Source organism: Gallus gallus, chromosome 2, assembly GCF_016699485.2.
Source record: "Gallus gallus isolate bGalGal1 chromosome 2, bGalGal1.mat.broiler.GRCg7b, whole genome shotgun sequence".
Classification (NCBI taxonomy): domain Eukaryota; kingdom Metazoa; phylum Chordata; class Aves; order Galliformes; family Phasianidae; genus Gallus; species Gallus gallus.
The window spans coordinates 10,363,495-10,385,571 of record NC_052533.1 but is presented as its reverse complement, the minus strand read 5'-3'; the positions used below and the strand labels follow the sequence as shown (position 1 = coordinate 10,385,571).

General features: G+C 43.6%; 2 protein-coding genes across 3 annotated transcripts; one reads left to right on the top strand and one right to left on the bottom strand.

The window, feature by feature from the left end:
* Nucleotides 1-4,471: 4,471 nt before the first annotated feature.
* IDI2 (isopentenyl-diphosphate delta isomerase 2) lies at nt 4,472-9,492 on the top strand. Of its 2 annotated transcripts, none has more exons than XM_004939167.4 (5): nt 4,472-4,556; nt 4,723-4,883; nt 6,225-6,317; nt 6,898-7,028; nt 7,851-9,492. In XM_004939167.4, the coding sequence occupies exons 2-5, from the start codon at nt 4,742-4,744 to the stop codon at nt 8,166-8,168; spliced, it is 684 nt and encodes a 227-aa protein (XP_004939224.2). In that variant the 5' UTR covers nt 4,472-4,556; nt 4,723-4,741; the 3' UTR covers nt 8,169-9,492. The 2 variants fall into 2 exon arrangements, with proteins under 2 accessions (XP_004939224.2, XP_418561.7); XM_418561.8 differs by having other exon boundaries at nt 4,720-4,883.
* A 1,333-nt stretch (nt 9,493-10,825) lies between these two features.
* GTPBP4 (GTP binding protein 4) lies at nt 10,826-21,730 on the bottom strand. The gene is made up of 17 exons (NM_001006354.2): nt 21,649-21,730; nt 21,204-21,374; nt 20,022-20,125; nt 19,807-19,943; nt 18,664-18,764; nt 18,189-18,281; nt 17,521-17,712; nt 17,366-17,431; nt 15,939-16,028; nt 15,165-15,275; nt 14,808-14,885; nt 14,648-14,699; nt 14,068-14,168; nt 13,256-13,453; nt 12,799-12,864; nt 11,548-11,682; nt 10,826-11,017 (listed from the first exon to the last, which is right to left on the bottom strand). The coding sequence occupies exons 1-17, from the start codon at nt 21,694-21,696 to the stop codon at nt 10,865-10,867; spliced, it is 1,896 nt and encodes a 631-aa protein (NP_001006354.1). The 5' UTR covers nt 21,697-21,730; the 3' UTR covers nt 10,826-10,864.
* Nucleotides 21,731-22,077: the final 347 nt, after the last annotated feature.

Genomic DNA, 22,077 nt, shown 5'->3' with positions numbered 1-22,077 from the left:
CCCTCCCTCAGCACCGCGCTGCGCCGAGCGGGACCGGAGCGGCCCGTGTGGGGCTGGTACGGCAGCGGCTGTGCGCCTCCAACAGCCCGAGTCCCGCCCGCTGCCTCTCTCCCCTGAGCAGAGCGGGGTCAAACGGACGCCCCAGCGCCTCTTCGTGTGGGGAAACGTGCCTAAAGCACCGCTGGAATTCATAGTTTTTGAGATAGAACGGCAGGGAAATGCCAGATCCGTAATTCTCGTTTGTCTGCAGCGTGGCAGAAGCAGTAAATCAAGGGCAAGTGCTGCGTTCTGCAAGCAGGCTGCTCGCTTTGAAGCGTACAACTCATAATTGAAATGGGATTAGTTCCTTTGGTGATTACCGCTCAGAAGAAGCCTCCGCCTCACATTCCTATTCATTGCGGCAGATTGTGAAAGTCAAAAGAGGCCTCTGCCTAATTATTTCCTCTCCTCCCTCAGATGCCAGCAGCCTCAGAAGAGGTCTGTGGAAAGGCCAGAGAACATGTGCCTCATTGCGAGGGCTAAAGTTATTAGCACATTTTCTTTTCATGTCCTTCCCAGCTACAACTGTGCCAGCCGATCTCTTTTTGTCTTCTTTTTTCCTTTCTACCTCCTTTTGTGTGCTCATGTCTTAATAGTATTGACTCTGACAAAATCCACGTGGTTTAGCTACGTACTAGCATCTGCACTGGAGGCTGTGTTCCAAGACAAGCAGCCTAATGGCTTAAGGACTTCCTTTTTTTTTCCCTATTCCCTTATTTTCAGTGCCACCAAAGGGAGCAGGGAAGGGAGCAAAAAGAATATCTAAGTAGCTTCAAGGAGAGGGAGACAGAGCTGGCAGAAGAAGATGGACAGGAGGTAGAACAGAGCTGTCTGGGGTGGAACACAACCTCAGTAAATGCCACTGTTGACCACTTTGAATTCTCTCTATAATCAGTGCAATTGCAGTTATCTCAGCCGTGTTATCCAAGTCACAGCTGAAGTCCTCAGCAATTCAATCCCAAGCTAAATGTTTAAGCCTTATTATCCCTACCAAAATCACATCATACTACTGTACCATTACATTTTTATGGAGGAAGAAATGGGGAAAAAAAAAACAAATGTCCAGAAATCACACATGAATCCACATAGGAGATTTCCCTGCAGTAACACCTTCTCTGCAACACTCCCTCCCTCGCTCACTCTCTAACAGCAGGGGGCAATAAAGATAGCACCGTTTCTTTCCTAAAGAAGCAATGTGAAATACCGCAGTAAGGAAATGATGTTTCAACAATTTCTTCCTCGATACGGGACAACTCTCATCTGAAAACCAGCAGGCCTCATATGGATGCAGTCACTTGTTCAAGAGAAATGTGTGCCGCTGCTATCACACCAGCCCTGTGGCCGGTTTGGTTTTGATATGCATTCCAGGGTTAGCAAAGCACTGTTTAGTCTACAGCAGCAAGTGCAGAACAAACTGCTTTTCACAAACTGCTTGACTTTTAAAAAGGACGCTTAGATAACAATACAGGAGCCTAGAGAAATATGGGGTAGGATTAGTCAGTATGAAGCTTATCAAGAGTTAAGGGTTTTGTTGTTGCTGTTGTTTTGTTTATGTGGGTTTTTGTTGTTTTGCTTTTAAATAAACATTAAGATCGGTGGTAAAAGTTAGGTCTTTTTTCCTGGATATCACCTTCCAGACCATCTGCAGCTCTACTTCTTTACTCATGGCTGGATTGAGAATGCATTCTCTCGGGTGAAAAGTGATAGGATGAGAGGGAATGGCTTCAAGCTGTGTCAGGGAAGATTCAGGCTGGACGTTAGGAAATACTACTTCTCTGAAAGGGTGGTCAGGCAGTGGAATGGGCTGCCCAGGGAGGTGGTGGAGTCACCGACCCTGGTGGTGTTTAAAGAGCGTTTGGGTGTTGTGTTGAGGGACGTGGTTTAGCGGGAACCATTGATGAAGGGCGAACGGTTGGACTGGATGATCCTGTGGGTCTTTTCCAACCTTAGCGATTCTATGATTCTATGATACAATGTTTAAGAAACTAGCAAAAGAACAGAACAATAATTCAAGCTCCAACACACAAAAAAAATCCAAGCCTGCAAAAGTAGCAGGAAAAGGCAGGACCTCCTATCCAGTGCTCAAACTAAAAGAAAGAAAAAAAGAAAAACAGATCTAGAGGAGAAAAGCACTGTAGGAGATCATTTCTTCCTTCATATAAGAAACTTCTTAATAACTCATGGCTAAATGAGCTGTTTCCTATATTACTTATCATCACCTTATGCTGTGCAGGAACAGCCAGAAGCTCTCTATCGTAACGCTTTCCATCACATTAAAGCTGTCTATCCTATGAAGCAAGCCAAAAGCAATGCGCTCTCCTGAAAGAGCTGTTTTAAGAATGAAGGGCCAAGCAAACTGCAGATTGTTTAGGACAGGGAGGTACTACCTGCCAGAACTGATGAAGTCCAGGCTGCTGTTGGCTCTGCATCCTTCAGACAAGTATTTTCTCAAGAGCTATGACTCTGGGCCAGAAGCAGACTTCTAGAAGGATTCCTCAGGGAGATCAGGAGCTGGGATAGCTCTGTAGCTAAGAAGAGCAAACTGGCAGTCTTAAGCTTTAAGTGAGCAGGAAGCTTAAAAAAAGGCAGGCAAGTGTAGGACTGAGGATAGGTTTATTCCACAAGCCTGTGTGTTGTAGATTGAGGTCCAATGCCATGATACACTACATTTATTTATCCTGTAGTTTGCTGCCTTCTAGTTTAACTTCCTGGATAATTAAGGTGTTCTGCTCCAGTTTGTTGGATTTGCATTTCCCTTTAACTGAGCAGACAGTGAAATTCCATCAGTGATTTGCAGCTGTTTGGATTTGCAGGTGAAATGAGAGACTTCCCAGCAGTGACAAGAAACTGCTTTCTCTTTGTTTTCCTCCTTGGCACAGTGTTTGAAAACAATCAGCAGACTTCAAGAGATGCATAAATTACATCAAGTCTTAAAGAAATCTCCATGTCATTGAATGCATGTTTCTGTTTGTGCGGGGTGGAGCAAAACTTCTGAGGTTTCAACGTAATGTATAGCATTACAGAAGCTATGATGTTTTATTTTCAACACAAATAGCTTGTTTGAAGGTACAGGGCAAGGCTGGAGGAGGGGGAGTGAGTGAGATGAACGATGATACAGATGACATCAAACACCTGATCCTGAAAGCGTCTTTAGTGAAAAGCTTGGGAGGTCTCTCACTTGTCTGTATTCTGATAAGGGTTTGTTTTGACTCTGCTGTCCTTTCTGGCTGCTCTTTTATCTCTTCTAATCCACTGGGAACTGGGACACGTTGCTCACAAACATCAGTACAGGTGAAAGACTTTGCTTCTCTGCCCAGAGCTAAAGACAGCTGTTTCTGACAGCCAGCTTCTAAAATGCTTTTACAGAAGCTCTCAATAGCCATTACTAGGGAAGAAATCTCTTTTCCTCATACGGTAGGAACACTCTTCTGGTGTGCCTCCATTGTACAGCCCGAAGAATCACTGCACGTATAGATAACGTGTAGAATGACCCGATCTGAGCAGTTCGCCTTGACATCTTGCCTGTGCAGGTCCAGAAAAGGTGTTTCTTTCTCTGCCCCTGAAGAAATCAACGAGTTGGGCAATTTCAGTGCTTGGCCAACACCGTAACCGTCTTCTATAAACTGCTGCTGACAACGAGGCGCTCCTCACCTCCCAGCGTGCGGCGGGCTGGAACCCGCACACGCCTCGCTCAGCCTCCGCGATGGGCACAGCGCTGCTGCGGGGCAAAGAGCAGCGCCAGTGAGTGAATGTGCCGAGCGTCAGCTGTGCCCCGCTGACAGACAGCGCCTCTGGGCTCCGGGGCAGGAGCTTCTCTGCCAACAGAGCTTCGCTCTCAGGAGGACGTGCTGTTAACTGGGCTGTCTCTGTACGCCATGCTGGATGTCCTCAGCAGTCAGACAATTTGAGACAGATTTGTATAGTTAATATGTGGTTACATTAATAAAATGAAAGGAGACTTGCAAATTTGACAGATCTATTCTCCTCTGGAGCAATAAAACCAGTACGTGACGTATATGATGAAGGGTGTTTGCGGTCCCACCACAAGTCCGAACTCCACTAGTTCAGGACAAGTGACTCAAGATAAGGAACCACCCCCCCGCGCTCCAGCCCCGCCGGAGCGCCCTGACAGACCGCGGCTCCGCCCCGCTGGGCGGGCTCCGGCCCGTGGCTTCCTCGCTCTTATTGGCTATCTCTCTGCTATTCCCTGTTCTTATTGGCTACCCTTGTCGCGATTGGCTGCGCTCTGCGCCTTACCCTGCAGTGAGTGAAAGCCCCTCCTCCCCGGCGTCCTGCGCCGTAGTGGGGCGATCGGGCGATGCGGTGACGTCAGCGCCTCACCGCTCCGCTATTGGCCGCGGCGGAGTGACGGCGATGTGGCGCGTGCTGCGCCGGGCCGTTGCCGTGGGCCGCCGCGGGACCGCCGTCCTTCAGGGGCGGTGCTGCCGCCTCAGCGCGTGGGGCCACTGCCAACCGCTGCCGCGAACCGGCCGTCTGCACACGGAGCCGGCCGTGAGGTGAGGTGGGGTAGGGCTGCGGGCTGCGGCTGTGCTCGGCGGCCTGCTGGGGAAAGCTTGGCCGGTGCTCCCCGAGGCGAGAGGTGTCCGGCGGGAGAGCGCGGCCCGGTTCCACGGAACCTCGCAGCCACCGCGTTGATCTTCTCTTCCTCGCTGCCCTCAGCAGAACCTGTGCGGCCGTCACGATGCCCGAGGTGAGCACGGACCACCTGGACGAGCAGCAGGTGCAGCTGCTGGCTGAGATGTGCATCCTCATCGATGAGAACGACCGTCGCATCGGGGCGGACACGAAGAAAAACTGCCACCTGAATGAGAACATCGACAGAGGTACGGGCTGTGCCCTTCTGCCGAACCGAGTCCTTATGACAAGCCCTTATGGGGGTACTCACAGCTAAATGAGTGCTTCTTGGGCGGGTGCTGACCGAACCCGGGCACGTACTGCCTTATGGACTTGTAGAGCGTCCTGGGTTGGAAGGGACCTTAAAGCCCATCCGGTGCCGCCCCTGCTGTGAGCAGGGCTGCTCAGGGCCCGTCCAGCCTGGCCCTGAATGCCTGCAGGGATGGGGCAGCCACAGCCCTCTGAGTGGATGTGCCACTGCTCTCTGAGTAAAGATCTTTGTCCTAACAGCTCATCTAAACTTCTCATTTGGCTTAAAAATCATTCCCCCTTGTCTTACTGCTGTCTGTTCACATAGCAAGTCAGTCTCATCTCTGTTTATAAGCTTTCTTTAGGTACTTGAAGGCTGTAACAGAGTCCCTCAGGAGCCTTCTCTGGGCTGAACAAGCCCAGCTCCTTAAGCCTTTCTCCATAGGAGAGGTGCCCCAGCCCTCTGACCATCTTCACAGCTCTCCTCTGGACCCGCTCCAACATCTCCACATCTTTATTGTGCTGGGGGCCCCAGGCCTGGTTGCAGTACTCCTGATGGGGTCTCAGGAGGGCAGAGCAAAGGGAGACAATCACCTCCCTCACCCTGCTGGCCACTCCTCTTGTCATACAGCCCAGGGTACTGTTGGCCTTAAAATGTCATATTTTAAAATACAGTAACATGGAGGAAGAACAGTGTTCCACTTCAGCCACTTCTGTTAGGAAAGGGTTTTTATTGTCATTTTAATTGATGGTCTTTCCTTTGGGTTAGTCATATTTGTGAACCTCTCTTTGCAGTTTGTGCCCTCCATCTTTCTAGTGAAGGAGAATGTTTTCCCAGAAGAATGAGGACTCACAAATACAGAAGTTGTGTTGAGGAGAGGAGGGAAAATAAAAAGCGACTGTACTGCGTTTGCAGAAGTTTATTTTCCAGTGCCAGTTTGAAATTCTCCAATCTTCTTCAAATTTCCTACACCTTTTTCAGGATTTTTGTGTTGTCTTTTTTGAATGTTGAGGCCCTCCTTACCTTGCCTGACTGTCCATCTTAAGACTGTAAATGGACAGAGCTTTGTGTAACTCTTCTGCTGCGTTGTTCTTACACTCTTCTAACTTCCTAATGATTAGCATAAACTGGCACAGAAATCCAAGAGAAAGCTCTCGAGTTTTTCCTCAAATCCTTGCTCTTTAACACTTGAATTTGGAATTTAGTTCACCAGTAAATCGGGCAGTTCCAAGCCTTAAATTTTCTCTTCATATGATTCTTTTCCTCTGTAAAACAGCTTTCTGTGTTTTTTTCTTTTTAGGTTTATTGCACCGAGCATTCAGTGTTTTCTTATTTAATACAGAAAACAAACTGTTGCTGCAGCAGAGGTCAAATGCTAAAATTACATTTCCAGGTAAGTACTGAAACGCATTGCACATAGAATGTATTGCTTTAAATCAATGTTTTAAGATGTGCCAGCCTAATTTTGCAGTGTAACTCCTGCAGAGCATAACAAAAAGTTGTAAAACCTTTGCAGAAGTTCCAAGATTTACTGAGTTGGAGAGGAGATACTTTTAAGAGCTTGGGATGTGCATTTATTGTGGATGGAGCAATATAATGAGAGCACTAGCTTATCGTTATGTGTGCTCTTGGGAAATTATTGCTCCTTCACTTGTCTGGTCCTGTTTATAGTAAGGGTAAACAGCATACTAAATACATCTGTTGTAAGATGTATTTAGTGACGTTGGAGAAATTGCTCTGATAGATGTGAAGAGTGAGTGTCTTAATTCCTCTGGTTAAGAACAAAGTAGTATTTGGTAGAGACAAATCTGGCAGTGTGAATGGAAAGAAGGGGTAGAAATATTCTCCTGGTCATCTGACCATCCTCTATAAATGAGAAACAAAAATGTGGTGTGTTGATTGGCTGCTCTATATCTCAGGGCTTTTGCAGCAATTTACAGTGTCAAAAGTGTACTGATAGAAACTTCTTGCAGATTGCTTTACCAACACTTGCTGTAGCCATCCGCTGAGCCACCCCCTGGAACTGGAAGAAAATGATGCCATTGGAGTTCGGAGAGCAGCACAGAGACGAATGAAAGCAGAGTTAGGAATCCCTATGGAGCAGGTAAAGGAAGGAGAATAGAGGGGGAGGTTCTTAACAGCACTAAGAATCTTCACATCTGGCAGGTGTGAAATCTAAAACTGAATTCAACTTCAGAAATGCAGAGGATTTGATGAATTGGAGAATTCTTCGTCTATATTCTGGAGTGTCAAAAGCTTGTCTTACTAAATGTTCTCTTAAAGTATTGTGCTATTCAAATCAAATGAGATGAGGAATAAATTAAGCAGTAATGAAGGATTTTATTGCTTCAGATCTAAGTGTGGATGCCTGCATTTTCAGCAGAGCAGGTGATTCTACTGTCCAACAGAAGGCAATGTGCCATCCCTAACTCTTAACGTTTGTTAACTAATGACACGTGTCATGACACAGGAAAAACAGTGCGCTGCTGGGAAAGCTGATGGTTAGCTTGTGCCCAGAACTAATTACCTTAGTCTGCAATTTGCACAGGTCCCTGGCAGGTCCTTGTTATACATGGCCTGTCAGTTTTCAGCTCCTTTCCTTGGGAGATGAGGGCCAGGTGCAAATGTTTGTTCATCACTGCTTTCCTAAGTGTACATTAGGCTCTGGTAAATATTATCTGAACCTTACTGTATTGGAGAAGTCTGGTCAAAGTATTGTAGGGTAAGCCCACCTAGAGAAATGCTGTGCAGTTTACATGGTCAACGTATAATAACTTTTTTTTATCTTTGTTTAGGAAATGCACTGCAATAGTACACTTGGAAAAAATAATTTCCTAGGAAGAGAGTAGTGTCTGGTAATTGTGTGCTGCCAAGCAGTTCACTTATTCTGCTTTGCTGCTGGTCCTAACGTGTGTTTTGGTTGTAGGTTACTCCCGAAGAGATCTTCTATCTGACACGAATTCACTACAAGGCCAAGTCTGATGGGATCTGGGGTGAACATGAGATAGACTATATCTTATTTGTGCAGAAGGATGTAACGCTTAATCCTGATCCCAATGAGATCCAGAGCTACTGTTACGTGACCCAGAAAGAACTGAAGCAACTTCTAGACAAAGCCTCGAGGAACGAAGTCAAGATTACTCCCTGGTTTAAACTAATTGCAGAGACCTTTCTTTTTAAGTGGTGGGATAACTTACCTCACTTGAACAAATTTGTTGATCATGAAAAAATACACAGAATGTAAATAGCTGCAGTGAGAGATGCTGAAGGCTGGACGTGATGTCTGTGTGGTTACTTGTGACTCAAGTGTGGGGAAAATGGCCCACGTGGAGCATGTTTAACAAGTGACTTTAAACAGATGGTTGTAGCCAGTGATTTTTTTTCCTGTCTCTTCCCCTCTTCCATCCCAGTAGGATAAGAAACGCCCTTGATTTATCCTTCTGTTACCTCATGTGATGCTAAAGAACCCTCAGGCTGCATGTACCCAGTTTGCTCTTGCTGCCTTGCACACTTAGACGTGCTGTAAGGGAGTGTGGGCTCTTCCTGCCCAGCTCCTTCAGTAGAGATGGTGCATTTCCAATTTTGTATCACCACATCTTCCAGAATACTAAATACAAAACCATGTGAGGCCTGCACTGATAGGACAGAACTAGTCTGGGAAGAAAAACAATTAGTTCAAAGTGCTCAGGACTGTTCCAATTGCAGAACAGATCTCTCTGGCTGCTGTACTGTGTAGTTAAGCAGATGTGTAAAAGCTTAAGTAATTGCATCATCTGCGTGGACTGAATTTCACTTTGAACTGCTATATGATGTGTTACAGCTTTAGATAATAAACACTGATACATTTCTTTTTTACCCATCCTCTGCCTGTTTAGTGAGCAAATATTGCACATCTCTAATTAAAGTTATGGTTAATTACCTTAAATGTAGATGGTAGATAACTACCTACTGACCGTAGTCTGTCCTTAGAGAAGGGATGTGTATTAGAGAGCTCCTCCTCATCTTACAGGAAACAAAGGCAGCTTGAGACAAACTTTTTACTGCAACATCTGATTTCTTCCCAATGTCCTGGAAATCTCAAACCTCCTGAACTCCAAAATTCAAGACTGAGAAGTTATAGGCATACATAAAGTCTTAATTTCAGTTAATCAGAAAATCTACTAGAGGGTAAGAGGTAAGCCATAGCTCCCCCACAAAGATTTCTTAAGTTAATTTCTCTGAGTTTTCTTGATGAAATAAGGGGAACCAGTATGGACAATACCCTATTTGTCAAACTTGATTTTAACTAGTCTGGGGCTGGTGTCAGGTAGATCTAACTTTTCTAGTTTGTTGCTCGTCCCAGTTGTGTCCGCAGTTCTACACTTAAGGGTTTCAGGACCAAGCTGTTGTATGCAGACCTGAAGCAAAGAATGGAGGAGGGGGTAATAGCAGTGCGGTGTAACAGCTGTCTTGAATTTGGTTTCATCAGCTACACTACTTAAGGAGTCTCTTTTGAACGCTTTTTGAAATACCTGAACTACTTTTAAATGTTCTCTTAAGGCTGACTATTAAAGCTGTTAACCTAAAAACTTGGGCTGGGCTTTTATTTCTAAACGTGAACAAAATGCTGCCTAAGCTTCAAGCTGCGCCAGGGAAGATTCAGGCTGGATGTTAGGAAATACTACTTCTCTGAAAGGGTGGTCAGGCACTGGAATGGGCTGCCCAGAGAGGTGGTGGAGTCACCGACCCTGGTGGTGTTCAAAGAGCATTTGGATGTTGTGTTGAGGGACGTGGTTTAGCAGGAACCATTGGTGATGTGTGAATGGTTGGACTGGATGATCCTGTGGGTCTTTTCCAACCTTAGCGATTCTATGATTCTACGAATTTAAGCACGGAAGTGATATGGTTGGGTGTGAACAAGGTGGAGTTCTATTTTAACACAAGTTCAAATAGTCAACTTGGAGCAAAAGCTGGGAAAAGAGCCTGCAACAGAAACAGTGAGCATAAAGTTGAAAGCAAAGTTTTGCCAAACAATTCTCTGAACAGTTTTAAGTATTTTTTTTTTCCCCCCACTGAACTTCCTTGCAGTACAAAAAGTATTTTTAATAACAAATCACATGAAGTAGGTGAGGGACAGACTACAAATGGAAATCCATCAAGGTAATGCTCTGGTACGTGTGAGCTCACACCTGAACACTCCCCCGTGCTGATTTTGGCTGGGTTAATTTTCTTGGTTAATAGCTCATAGTGCTGTATTTTGGATATGTGATGAAAAATATGTTGACAACACAATGATGTTTATATATTGCTGAGCTGAATCGAGGGCTCCTCTGTTTCTCACACTGCCCTGATACTATGGAAGCTGTGGAAGCACAAAACATGGGAGGGGACACTGCCAGGACCACTGGGCCCAAATAACCAAAGGGACATTCCATACCCCAGGACCTTGTGATCAGCAATAGAAGCTGGGGAGAAAGGAAGAGGAGGGGGGAAATCCCACACCGCAGGGCATCGCCCTCAGCAATGAAAGCTGTGGGGGAGAGGAGGTGGTGTTAGGAGTTACAGCATCTGTCTGCCCCAGGAAGTAACCATCATGTGTGATGGAGCACTGCTTTGAGGGGAAGGCCCGCCACGGGGAAGCAGTGAATTAATTCCTTATTTTGCTTTACCTGTGTGCACAGCTTTTGCTTTTTCTACTAAACCATCCTTATCTCAACCTCGGAGTGTCATTTTTGAAGTCTATTTAGAAACAGCTTCTGCCACAGCTATTGATAAATCTCCCACAATCCTACTGACTCACTGAGAACTCCAAACTCCTGTATCAGAACTCTCCCCCTCTGAGCTTCAACTATCTTGCCCATAATTCAAACGTGTGCTTTTGTTAACATTCACCATTACTAAAAGGGAAAACAGGACCAGAAATTAGTTTTAATAACTGTCTGCTTTAATTCAGAAGACTGCTCATCTTCTCTGTGTTTTACCAGATTTCCTCTTTCCAGCCAGCAGATGTTTTGGTTTGGTGTCAAAGATGTGTCTGTCCGCCTCTCCTTTCCTGCCCAGGCGATTCATTTTCTTTTGAGCCTTCTTTGCCATAGTCTTGACTTTCTTCACCATCTATTTAAAAACAAGCACACAAACACGGTGAGTGACTTCCTCAGTAAATCAGGTAACTCGCTTTACCCTTAAAAAAATAACACCAGGGATTTTCTAGGACATGAAATAATACTTCACGTAAGCAACCATCTGCTACTCTAGAACACTATCAGTGTGACACTAATCTCTCTTAAAAACAAAACTCTTCTCCAACACACTAAAAATACAATCATGCTACGCCTGAAACTCCAATCTTACTAAAAGCAGAGCTCTACTAATAGGTTATGAAATATGTACAGCTTTTACCATTCTTCCTTCATACTTAACATTTTCAAACGTACTTACATCTCATCATTACATCTCACTGTTAAGAATGAATTAAGTTTTGTTTTTTTTTAAGAACAGAGAGTTCAAAAGATCAGAAGATGAAGCTGCGAAGAGAGATGAACTCTCAACAGGCACAACTGCCCTACTATAGAGTTTCCCAGAAACCAGTTTAAGTACAACGATGATGTTTCTTTTGCTGTAAAAGGTCATTATCTCTAACAAACCTTTTCATCACGCAGACCAGAGACATCCCGTGGTGGACGAGAGGAGCTGCGACTGCGTGCCACGGATTTAGGGGTTTCAGACTCATCACGTTTACGTTTCCTTGTAACACTACGAGACCTTCTGGCATAATGGGCCTGAAATCCAGAACAGTACTGGGGTTATTAAAAACAGAAACTCCAACAAAAGCTCCATTTCTAATGAGACCAATAGGAAAAAAAAAACCAAACAGGAAGTGAAATGCTGCAATACATTGCCAAAGGACAAACGGTTCTTCTGGATAGCAAAAGGCAAAAAAAGATGTGAAGTTCCACAGTTATTCCACAGTATCATATCTTGTCAACTGTTGGTCAGTGTCTCACAGTAATATTCAAGTCTTAGTGAATACTACTACATTCTTTTCAAAATCAACTCCAGTTTTATAAACCTTTTTTCACTTCATTCACAAGTAAAGGATAAAAAACAAAAACACAAAGGAACGGACAGCAATACTGAAGCAGTTCTGCAACAGCAAAAAAACAATGACAAAACCAGCTCTGATTAATGGCTGTTTACAGGACAAAACCCCAAAGAACTATCACCGTACAGCATAAATACCAAATTCCTCTGCATAGAGATAGCAACCAAATCAACATGGCATATCAGCCTGAGAAGCACGAATGTTTACTTCAGATGTGCAATGTTGACATTCCTCGTTTCCAAAGCCCTGGTTCAGTTAATGAGTTCAAGGTCTTAAGTTCCACACAGCCATACTACTGCTGGATTTGCTGTACAAAATGGAGTAGTTCTTAACATTTATGATAAAACAAAATGGCTCCCAAAGGTCTGAAGCACTTTGACTGCCTTACGTAAAAAACGCCAGCCAGGCTATCAAAACTTCAGTTCAGCATTAATGAACTGTAAAAGGATCAGCTCGATCTGTCATTATTGCTAACTCTGACACAGTTGTGTCTCACCCAACAAAGCAATCATGAAAATCATTGAGCCAAATCCTGTTCTTGAATCCAACACAAATGGCAAACAACCTGTAATAGAATGCAGTGCGTATATACAGGAGTGATCCTATTCAAATGTTAGCAAGTTTTCAGCCAACACTCAAAAAATGCCAGTATTGACTGCCTCCTATTTTCTCCTTAGCAGATCCCATCTCTCCCTTGTGCCAACTGCAACACGCCATTCAAACGTCCTTGAAAAAAATGGACTGGAACTGATCTCCTTCAGATGAACACAGTGTTAAATGAGCAGAAACTTACATCATCTTTATTAGTCATGTCAAGGCCAAGATCGGTCATTTCTTTCTCCAGCACCTTCCGCTGCACCTGTAAAAAGAGTTAGGAAATTGTGTCTGATTCTTATAAAGAATAATGTTTGTACCTTACTTTTATCTTAATAGACACACAACCCACCCTCCCACCCCCCCACAAAAAGCAGCAACCCAATTAAACAAGCTGAATTATGTTTTAAAGAGTTTTTCTATAATGTATATGGAATTTTACAACAGACTCACTCGTATAGCAGGAATAAAAAGGGCAACTCTCACTCGTTCATTTTGTTTGGCACCCCCCATAATTAAGTAGTTATCAGAGCTTTAAGGAGCACAGAAGTGCAAACAGTGAGGGAGAGGGTCAAACATGAGTAAACCATCAGTGCCGGTACCCCAAAGTCCTACACAGTTACTGTACATCAGCAACTACAGGGTTCTTTACTCACCTTTTTAGCTGTTCTGGGCATCCTTGGACCTCGAGTATCTTTCTCCTTTGACTGCAGGATTTTCAGTTTCTTTTTTTCTCGGATCCGTTTTGCCAACTGTCGGATTTCCATCATCTCTTCATCTTCACTTTCTGGTTCGCTGTCATACTCTCCAGCAGCTTCTCTCAGCTCTTCTTCTTTCTCTAATTCTTCCAGTTTCTTAGAAGAGATGAAATGAAAATCAGGATGCTCATCAAATCTTAGACTTACAATCCTCAACGTTACTGTGCCACTTCTGGCAACACAATCTCAAAATACCTTCTCTCTCTACATTAACCATGATTCTGGAGCACGAGCAAACTGAATGAACTCAACTGCCCAACCAGCAGGCTCTGCAGTCTGTGCTCACAACTTCTTCTTAAGACCCAGCAAGAAATAAGAATGGGGCTTGTTATGACATTAAAATGCTGTAAATTGAGAATTCAGTCTATTTCCTTCAATATCATGCTCCAGCAGACAGAAATGTCATGGGTTAATTTCTTATTATTAATAATACATTTTGATAACTACATTCCTTCCAGCAACAGTCAAAGAGTAAGGAAATACAACTTCCCCTGCAAACCTCTGTTCTGATGAAAGAAAGCAATTCTCCATTCTCCTGAAATTGTGTCTTTGGTCACTCAGAAAACAGCGGCCTTTCCCACCACAAGTGCAGACAGTGTGGAAGAACTGGTTTACAAAACATTATTTTTATCTACGAATATTGTAATTTAGAGAAAATAACAAAGGGATGAAGAGGGAAAAAAGTGTAAAAAGAAGGACTGAAAACTCACTTTCATTATATCTGGATCAATGTAATCAAGGATATTGTGACCTTGCCATATCTCTGGAATCTTATCATACTTTTCAGATGAATTCATTAAGTCCCAGTATTCTTTAAAAAAGAAAAAGAAAAAAAAAGAGAAAAAAATTGTTAATTAAAGTTGAAGATAATTTCAAAGCAGAATCTTCAGTGACAGAATACAACACATCACAATTAAAAAAAAAATCACATCCCTAAATAGGAAAAGTTTCATTGTATCTCTGACATATTCATAAATCCTTCTGATCCTCTGCCTGCTGCCAACTATTGTTTAGGAATCACAAAGTCCAATGCATCAACAATTAATGCAACACCACAATCTTAAGGGAAAAAAAAAACCTGAACCATCAGATCAGCCATTTTATGTCTGAGACTAAAACAGAAATCCACTCAGAAGCATCAGAAAACACGAAGAGTCAGTGAACATCACCAGTTGTGGAACAGAAAGATTACAGAGGGGGCACTCAGTTGAAAGGAATCCATTTTAGGTTTTCTCCAATAAGACCAAACTTTACTGACCAACAGTAATACTGACTTATGTAATTACTTACTCTGAAGATCCAAAACATAATCATCTCCCATTTCAAGTTCAAGATCTCTCTCCTGCAAAGACACACATCATTTTATGTAGCTCCTAATTTTAAATCCATGTGCTAACATGAAATAGTTTAAAACCATCTGCTGATTGCCTAATTAAGAGATGCCACTTACTGATTTCCTCTTGGGTGTATCTACTTCCATGCGCTTCTTACGTGCTATTGCTCCCTCAGGTATAAAAGGCAGCCGCTCCTGAAATGAATGCAAGAATTCACCCCAGGGAAAGGGGAAAAAAAAAGCCTGTCTGAAACGATGTTTTTTAATAATACTGCAAATGACAATTTTAATGGAATGTATTTCTAGGGAAAATGAAGTCCCAAGCTGACCAACCCGTCAGCAAAGTCAGTTGTAGATAAAAAGAAAACAAGAAAATCTCAACATATATTTCATCGTCATGTTAAGCCAAGAAAGAATTCTAGTCCTATTTAAATAGTACTGGAAAATATATTAAAGTGTAAACATGCAGCCTACCTTGTTATCTCTTTTGGCTGGCATGGCCAAGTGTAATCTATTCAGTACTTCATTCACTTTATTTCCTTTCATTTTAGTATCAACACGATGGGCCAACAATCTGTCACAGGCCTGAAAGTGAACAAGGCAACATAAGGTAAGGAATGAAGTCATCCTGATATGACAAGTAGCACAGCAAGGTTTAAATCCCAAACACCTAGCTTCTATCTAATCTTCTGCCTTACCTTCCTAGCTCTCAAGAAAGGATCAACATATTTTATATAGCAAGTATCACGAGTATATGCATACGATCCTGTTTTGTTGGCATAACCAATATTTTATAATGAGCTGACAATAAGAGAAAGCAACAGGACCCTGAAAAATCTCACAAAAATGGATTATATCTAACACAAAGCAAATCATTACATTTCCCGTTGCACCCAACGTGTTCAACGCGCTATTAAGAACACCACGCTAAAAGCTTTTAGCACAGTTTAACTGACAATAAAAGCTAAGCTCAAAGAGGGCAGATTTAGGTTGGATAGAAGGAAAAAGTGTTTTACAGTGAGGGTGGTGAGGCACTGGAACAGGTTGCCCAGAGATGTGGTTGATGCCCCATCCCTGGAGACTTTCAAGGCCAGGCTGGATCAGGCCCTGGGCAACCTGATGTAGCTGTGGTGTCCCTGTTCATTGCAGGGGAGCTGGACTAGATGGCCTTCAGAGGTCCCTCCCAACCCTAAGGGTTCTATGATTCTCTGATTCCTTTTGAATGAAATTGAGAGAAGAGAGACATACCTCTGTTTTAACTTGGATCACACCTTCTTCTGTTAGGGTACTTGTCTGGATTACAGAAAATCCTTCTGCTTCAAAAGATTCAAATATTTTCTGAAATAGAAATATTACCACAAATAATTGCATTCTGCCCATTTCTTAATATACCATTACACCAAGGACTGAAACGTTAACCCAGTGTCAATATATGCAACTTGTTACTGAGTACCTTTATTAAAATGTGTTTATAAAAAGATGACAGAAACTTTACAATTGCAGCTCTGTTTTATCTGTTGATTTCTAAGTAAATAACCACTTCCTATATAGCAACTGTAAATGACACACGAATAAAATAGAAAAAGAGATGGAGAGAAAACACAAACTGCATGTATCCTCGAACTTGTAGATACAAAGCAGCTGGCCCTGTATACAGAACTGCTGCCCAATAGGAGCTCCTGTTCAAATCAGTTCAGCACCTCTTATCAGTCTAGAGCTCATTATCTGTGTGGTAATGATATTGGTGTGGTGAGCATGACTAGGAAAGCCATCCTGCCCCTGTACTTGGCATTGGTGAGGCCTCACCTTGAGTACTGTGTTCAGTTTTGGGTACCTCAGTACAAGAAGGACATGGAGGTACGGGAGCAGGTCTAGAGAAGGGCAACAAGGCTTGTGAAGGGCTTGGAAAATCAGCCCTATGAGAAGAGGCTGAGGGAGCTGGGGCTGTTTAGTCTGGGGAAGAGGAGGCTGAGGGGAGACCTTATTATGCTCTTCCAGTACCTGAAAGGTGTTTACAATGAGAGCGGGGTAGGTCTCTTCTCCCTGGTGATAGGTGACAAGACAAGGGGAAATGGCCTCAAGTTGCACCAGGGTAAGTTTAGGTTGGATGTTAGGAAACACTTCTTTACAGAAAGGGTGGCTAAGCGCTGGAATAGGCTCCCCAGGGAGGTGGTTGAGTCACCATCCCTGGATGTGTTTAAGAGCCGTTTGGATGTGGTGCTCAGAGATATGATTTAGCAGAGGGTTGTTAGTTAGGGTACTATGATTAGGCTGCAGTTGGACTTGATGATCTGTGAGGTCCCTTCCAACCTGAGTAATTCTATGATCTCTACTTAAACAGTCACTACTGAACAAAGCTATTCAGTATTAATTCCAACTATAGCAGTAATTAAAAGATCTCACAGTGTCTGAGATTTCTAAAACTGCTAAGGAGTTGCTTTCAGTTTGGTATTTACAATATTCCAGCAAGTATGTATACTAAACAGTGCAAGTATACACACCAGGCACAAAAGTCAAGACTTGGAAAACTACTGTCCATTACACTATTAAACAGTTAAATTAAGAAGTAGTCATGTATTTTTTTTCCCAATCTAAGCTCTGTCAGCCCACTAATGGTGCACACAGCACTTTTGCTAATTTTGGAAGAAAGAGAGGGGTGGAAACATCAGGCTCACCTGGCTCTCTTCAGGAAGTTCTTCAATTCTCTTCACATCACATTTGTTTGCAACAATTATAAGTGGCTAATAAAAAGAAAGAAGAAAAAAAATCACAATCCAAGCTATTGCATTACAAAAATACTGATTTTACAAATAATGTAAACCAAACTTACCTTGTTAGCAAACAATGGCTTAATATTTCTGAAGAGTTCCACTTGCTCCTCCAGGCTGTGCCCACACTGCTCAGACACATCCATCACGTAGAGCACAGCAGCACGCAGATGTGCGAGCGCAGTTATAGCCTGCATCTCAATGGTGTTCCTGTCCTCCAAGGGATGGTCTAAAATACCAGGAGTATCTACGACCTAAAATTAACATAATCAATACACTGTTTTATAACATATTCTTGACTGCTTGTCCATATTATCTTCTCAAGACTACAGTATTCTTTTCAATCATAAATAAGACCTTAAACTCAGCCAAGTTGAGGACAAGGGAATGGAATAATGCAAATACAATGAGGTTTCAGAATAACACTCCAAGAAGCAAACAAATACAGCCATGCCCAAACTGGCTCTGAATTCAATACTGACAAGAAGGGTCCTGACCTCACTCAGACATTATGGTCCCAATTCTTCCCGCAAACTGAAAACATACACATATGGACACGTTTTTAGAACAGCTTTGGACTACTGTCCCCATTTGACACATAGCGGCTCTCAGGCACAAAATTGTGATTGTGATTTCTCATCAAGGCACAAAAATGTAATTCAGGTTGCAAAATCACAAATTGTGATCAGTTAATTCTGGCAAGAAAATGCAAAATGATACCAGTTCTTACCTGCCAGCGCAGGTATCTGTAATCCATGTGACCCACAAAGAGAGATTTGGTGGTAAAGGCATATGGCTGCACTTCTACATCTGCTCTTGTAACCTTAAAACAAAATTCATTAGCACATTTACTGAGTATTTCCTGAACTTGCAAGCTGTGTATCATAATTGTAACTCACTGCACTTAATACAGGAAAGCTAAAGAATGGTTATTTGGGCTGTTTCTCTGCAATCATTCACCTGTCAGAAAATGCATTAATCACATACACACTAATTTGGGAAAGATAACTATTTTAATAGTTAATAGAGTGGAATCTGCTGTAATTTTACATGTATCCCTCCAGAAATTTCAGTCAGCCTCTACTCACCCATATGAATTTGCTACTCCTCAGATCAGATAGTGCTATAACAACATCAAAGGGTTTAAATTTTATTCTACCTTAAATAAATGGTACCTCAGTATTATTGAAAGAAAAATCACATACCTTATTTATAAAGCTCGACTTCCCAACATTTGGATAGCCACACAACAGAAGAGTTCTTGTATTGGGATCGATGGTTGGCAAACGAGACAAATGTTGTCGCACTGAAACATTTAAAAGATGGCTGAAGCATTTGTCTTAATTCATGTTTGAATGGAAGAAAAATTCATGTAAGTGTTAAAACACAGCTCAGTAACTTTTTTTTTTTTTTAACTTCATGAACTGATTAAACAATTGTTTATGAAAATGCACTGTTGTTTGTTACCTCCAGAAGTATCACATAATAAAAAAAAGAAACTTTACACATGAAGACCACCACCTTATAGCTACAGTGAGTCCATCATATCAGCCTGAGGTAAGCAATAATGAGCCTGAAATAAGGACCACTGCTTGGAAAATGTTTAGCAATAGCTGATGATTAGATTATGAGAGGGCTGGAGCACCTCTCCTATGAAGAAAGGTTGAGGGAACTGAGCTTGTTTAGCTTGGAGAAGGCTCCGGGGAGACCTCACTGTGGCCTTCCAGTACTTGAAGGGAGCGTATAAACAGGAAGAGAAATGACTGTTTACATGGGTTGACAGTGATAGGACATGGGGGAATGGTTTTAAACTAAGACAGGGGAGATTTAAGTTAGATCTTAGGAGGAAGTTTTTCATTCACAGGGTGGTGACGCACTGGAACAGGTTGCCCAAGGAGGCTGTGGATGCCCCATCCCTGGAGGCATTCAAGGCCAGGCTGGATGTGGCTCTGGGCAGCCTGGTCTGGTGGTCAGCAACTCTGCACATAGCAGGGGGGTTGGAACTGGATGAGCATTGTGGTCCTTTTCAACCCAGGCCATTCTATGATTCTGGGATTCTATGATGAATTTATGTGAAAATAATGATATCACAAGCATGGCTACGACCTTTAAGCAAGTACAGACATTTTGTAAGTGTTACTAACACCGTAACGTTCTACATTTAAAATAAGAGAACTATTTAGTTGAAAATTAAATTATAAATGTTTTGGGGTTTGAGAGCTATTTCGTTTTCATTACCTACATTCTGTATTTAACACATTCTTCTGTTTCTAACTCTTACTCTTTGTATGAATGACAACGTACGCTGTCTTTATATTCCTGTATTTTAGCGTATTCATTACACGAACCTTGCTCCAAATATTCCAAGCTTTGTTTCTGCCTTTTGATAATGGTGCACATCCGGCCCAGAGCAGCACGTTTCAGCTGTTTGCAGCGGTACAGAGAATCCCCGTACTTCATCAGGCGCACGTAGTCCTTCGCAACGCTGCAGGGACAGCAGAATAGGAAGTGATGCAGCAACCAACCTCACAGGTACAGAACTGAAGACAGAAACAGTCCTTACTTGTCAATCAGATTCTTGGCAATGTTAATCTGTCCCAAAGCCAGCTTGTAGTGATCTTTGTCGTACAGAACGTTCATCAGATCTGCATAAAAAGGATGAATATCCTAAGACAAAAAAAAAGGGACATAAAATTAACCTTATTTTCTTGAAGATGACAATTTCTTGGCAGCTACGCAAGTTCCTTTTTTCCTCCAATACAGCAACACAAGTGGCAGTACAACCCAAACTGCTTTCGTTACTATCTTGCCTAACAAAAATAATCCCCTTGCTCATTACGTGCATCATTGTTAATGCTTTGAATTTTTTGCAATGGTCTAAGCGAGCCCAAGGTATCAAGTTTCCATTCTGTCTTTTGCAATGCAAACTGCTTTCAGATTTCAAATCGGAACTTTCCTCTACTGAATAATGAAACTGCAAGAAGCCTGCAGAAGCATTTTCTAATAGTAAACTCATCTTATAGCAGAGACACAATAACAGCGCTAACTCCTTCCTTTGTTTGAAGGCTAAGACTGGATAATAACGGTTTCTTCAATGTCCAGATAAATCCCTTGGCTTTCTAAGAAAGCTACACCTTCAATTCTTCTAAACTAAGTATTTTTAGCTATTTATGCATTTTTATGGAGAAATTTCATCGTGAGATATTAAGATGCAGGCGATATTTGCAGGAACTCAGTGGGTATAAAAACAGTAGGAAAAGTAGGGCTGCAGGTGAAGGGTTTAAGCACGTATCCGAAGCTGCTCATAAAGAAGCACCAGTGGGCACCTGGACACAGCTGTAGTTGGGAAGTTACGACCACACACGCTGTGTCAGAGTGCATTTCCAACACTGTCTCTGATGGGGCTGAGTAATGGTCATTCTGTCAACTGAAGTGACATTTCTGAAGCACAGGAGGTGGAAGGCAATGTGATGTGCTCGGGTAGCTCTGACTTCCAGCACTGCCAATGGCATTTCTGGCCAATAGAGTCGAACAGCCAAACCTCTGCATAATGCATCCTTCAGCAGACACCCACGGGCACAATTTACTTCGCTCAGCCACAACGCAGCATTCCTATAGAACACGTCTGCCCAAATTTACTCCCATCAGAACCTGCTGGGCACCACTCTGACCTGCGGACTGAAACTGCCGCCGAATTCTCCCCAGTCACTGAAAGCTCCTTTGCGAGCACTGGGGCTGCACTTACATCCAGCTTGGGGAAGTCTGTCAGGATCTGGGTCAGCCGGTCGTGGTAGTTCTGCTGGGTGTACTTCACCTTCCGCATGTAGAACTGCCGGATCCGATGGATTTGGTAATGCTTGTGAATAACAGTCGGGGTCTTCCGCTGAGTCTTCGACAACGTCAAATCAATGAAGTCCTGCAAACCAAAGCAGCGCCGTCAGCTACAAGCCGTCTCCATTTAACAAAGCGATAAGCACCCGCTTCCTTCTGGCGGAGGCCCGGCAGGCGCCCACACCCCGCCGGCACGGAGCAAAGTTCCCCCGCCAGACACGGAAAGCCCGGCCTCGGGCCGCACCTCAGCGCCCTCCACGACAGCCGCCACCCGCACGGCACGGAGCCCGCCGGGGGCGGGGGGGCGGGAAGGGAAAGGGGAGAGCTCTCCTGTCACGCGGCAGCGAACACGGCCCTACCTTGGCGGACGGCACCACCGTGATCTTCTTGAAGTTGTACAGCGCCATGCCGCCCGCTCAGCTCCACGCCGCCGGAAACGGGAAGAGAGGCCGCAAGTCTCGCGAGAGCGCCCGGCTTCCGTCAGGGCGGCGGGGCGGGGCGGTCGTCAGACTCAGCCTGTGGGTGTGCGGGGTGACAGCAGCGTCCAGTTGTGATTTAAAAACTGATTTCCATTAGTGCTCAGGGTCAGAGAACGGTGCTGTGGGAAGAGATCTCAGTCAATGGGTCCCTGCCCGATTGTTCTGTGGGCTGCCACAGTGAACCCGCAGTCCCTGTGGCCGAGCGTGCCTCCCAGCCCACCCCCCCCCCAGCATCCACATGTAGCTGCCATCCACATCACCCTCCAACGTGTCTTGGGGTGAGTGCTTGCAGAAAGCACCAAAGCTCCC

What these genes read in the sequence shown, in the direction of transcription:
- IDI2 (XM_004939167.4), top strand. Translation starts at nt 4,742, where the DNA reads ATGCCCGAGGTGAGCACGGACCACCTGGACGAGCAGCAGGTGCAGCTG. An exon ending in GAATGAGAACATCGACAGAG is followed by an intron (nt 4,884 to 6,224) that starts GTACGGGCTGTG and finishes TTTTCTTTTTAG; the next exon opens with GTTTATTGCACCGAGCATTC. An exon ending in TAGGAATCCCTATGGAGCAG is followed by an intron (nt 7,029 to 7,850) that starts GTAAAGGAAGGA and finishes TTTTGGTTGTAG; the next exon opens with GTTACTCCCGAAGAGATCTT.
- GTPBP4 (NM_001006354.2), bottom strand. Translation starts at nt 21,696, where the DNA reads ATGGCGCTGTACAACTTCAAGAAGATCACGGTGGTGCCGTCCGCCAAG. An exon ending in AGCCATTGTTTGCTAACAAG is followed by an intron (nt 17,432 to 17,520) that starts GTAAGTTTGGTT and finishes TCTTTTTATTAG; the next exon opens with CCACTTATAATTGTTGCAAA. An exon ending in ACATGACTAATAAAGATGAT is followed by an intron (nt 11,683 to 12,798) that starts GTAAGTTTCTGC and finishes TCTGGATTTCAG; the next exon opens with GCCCATTATGCCAGAAGGTC.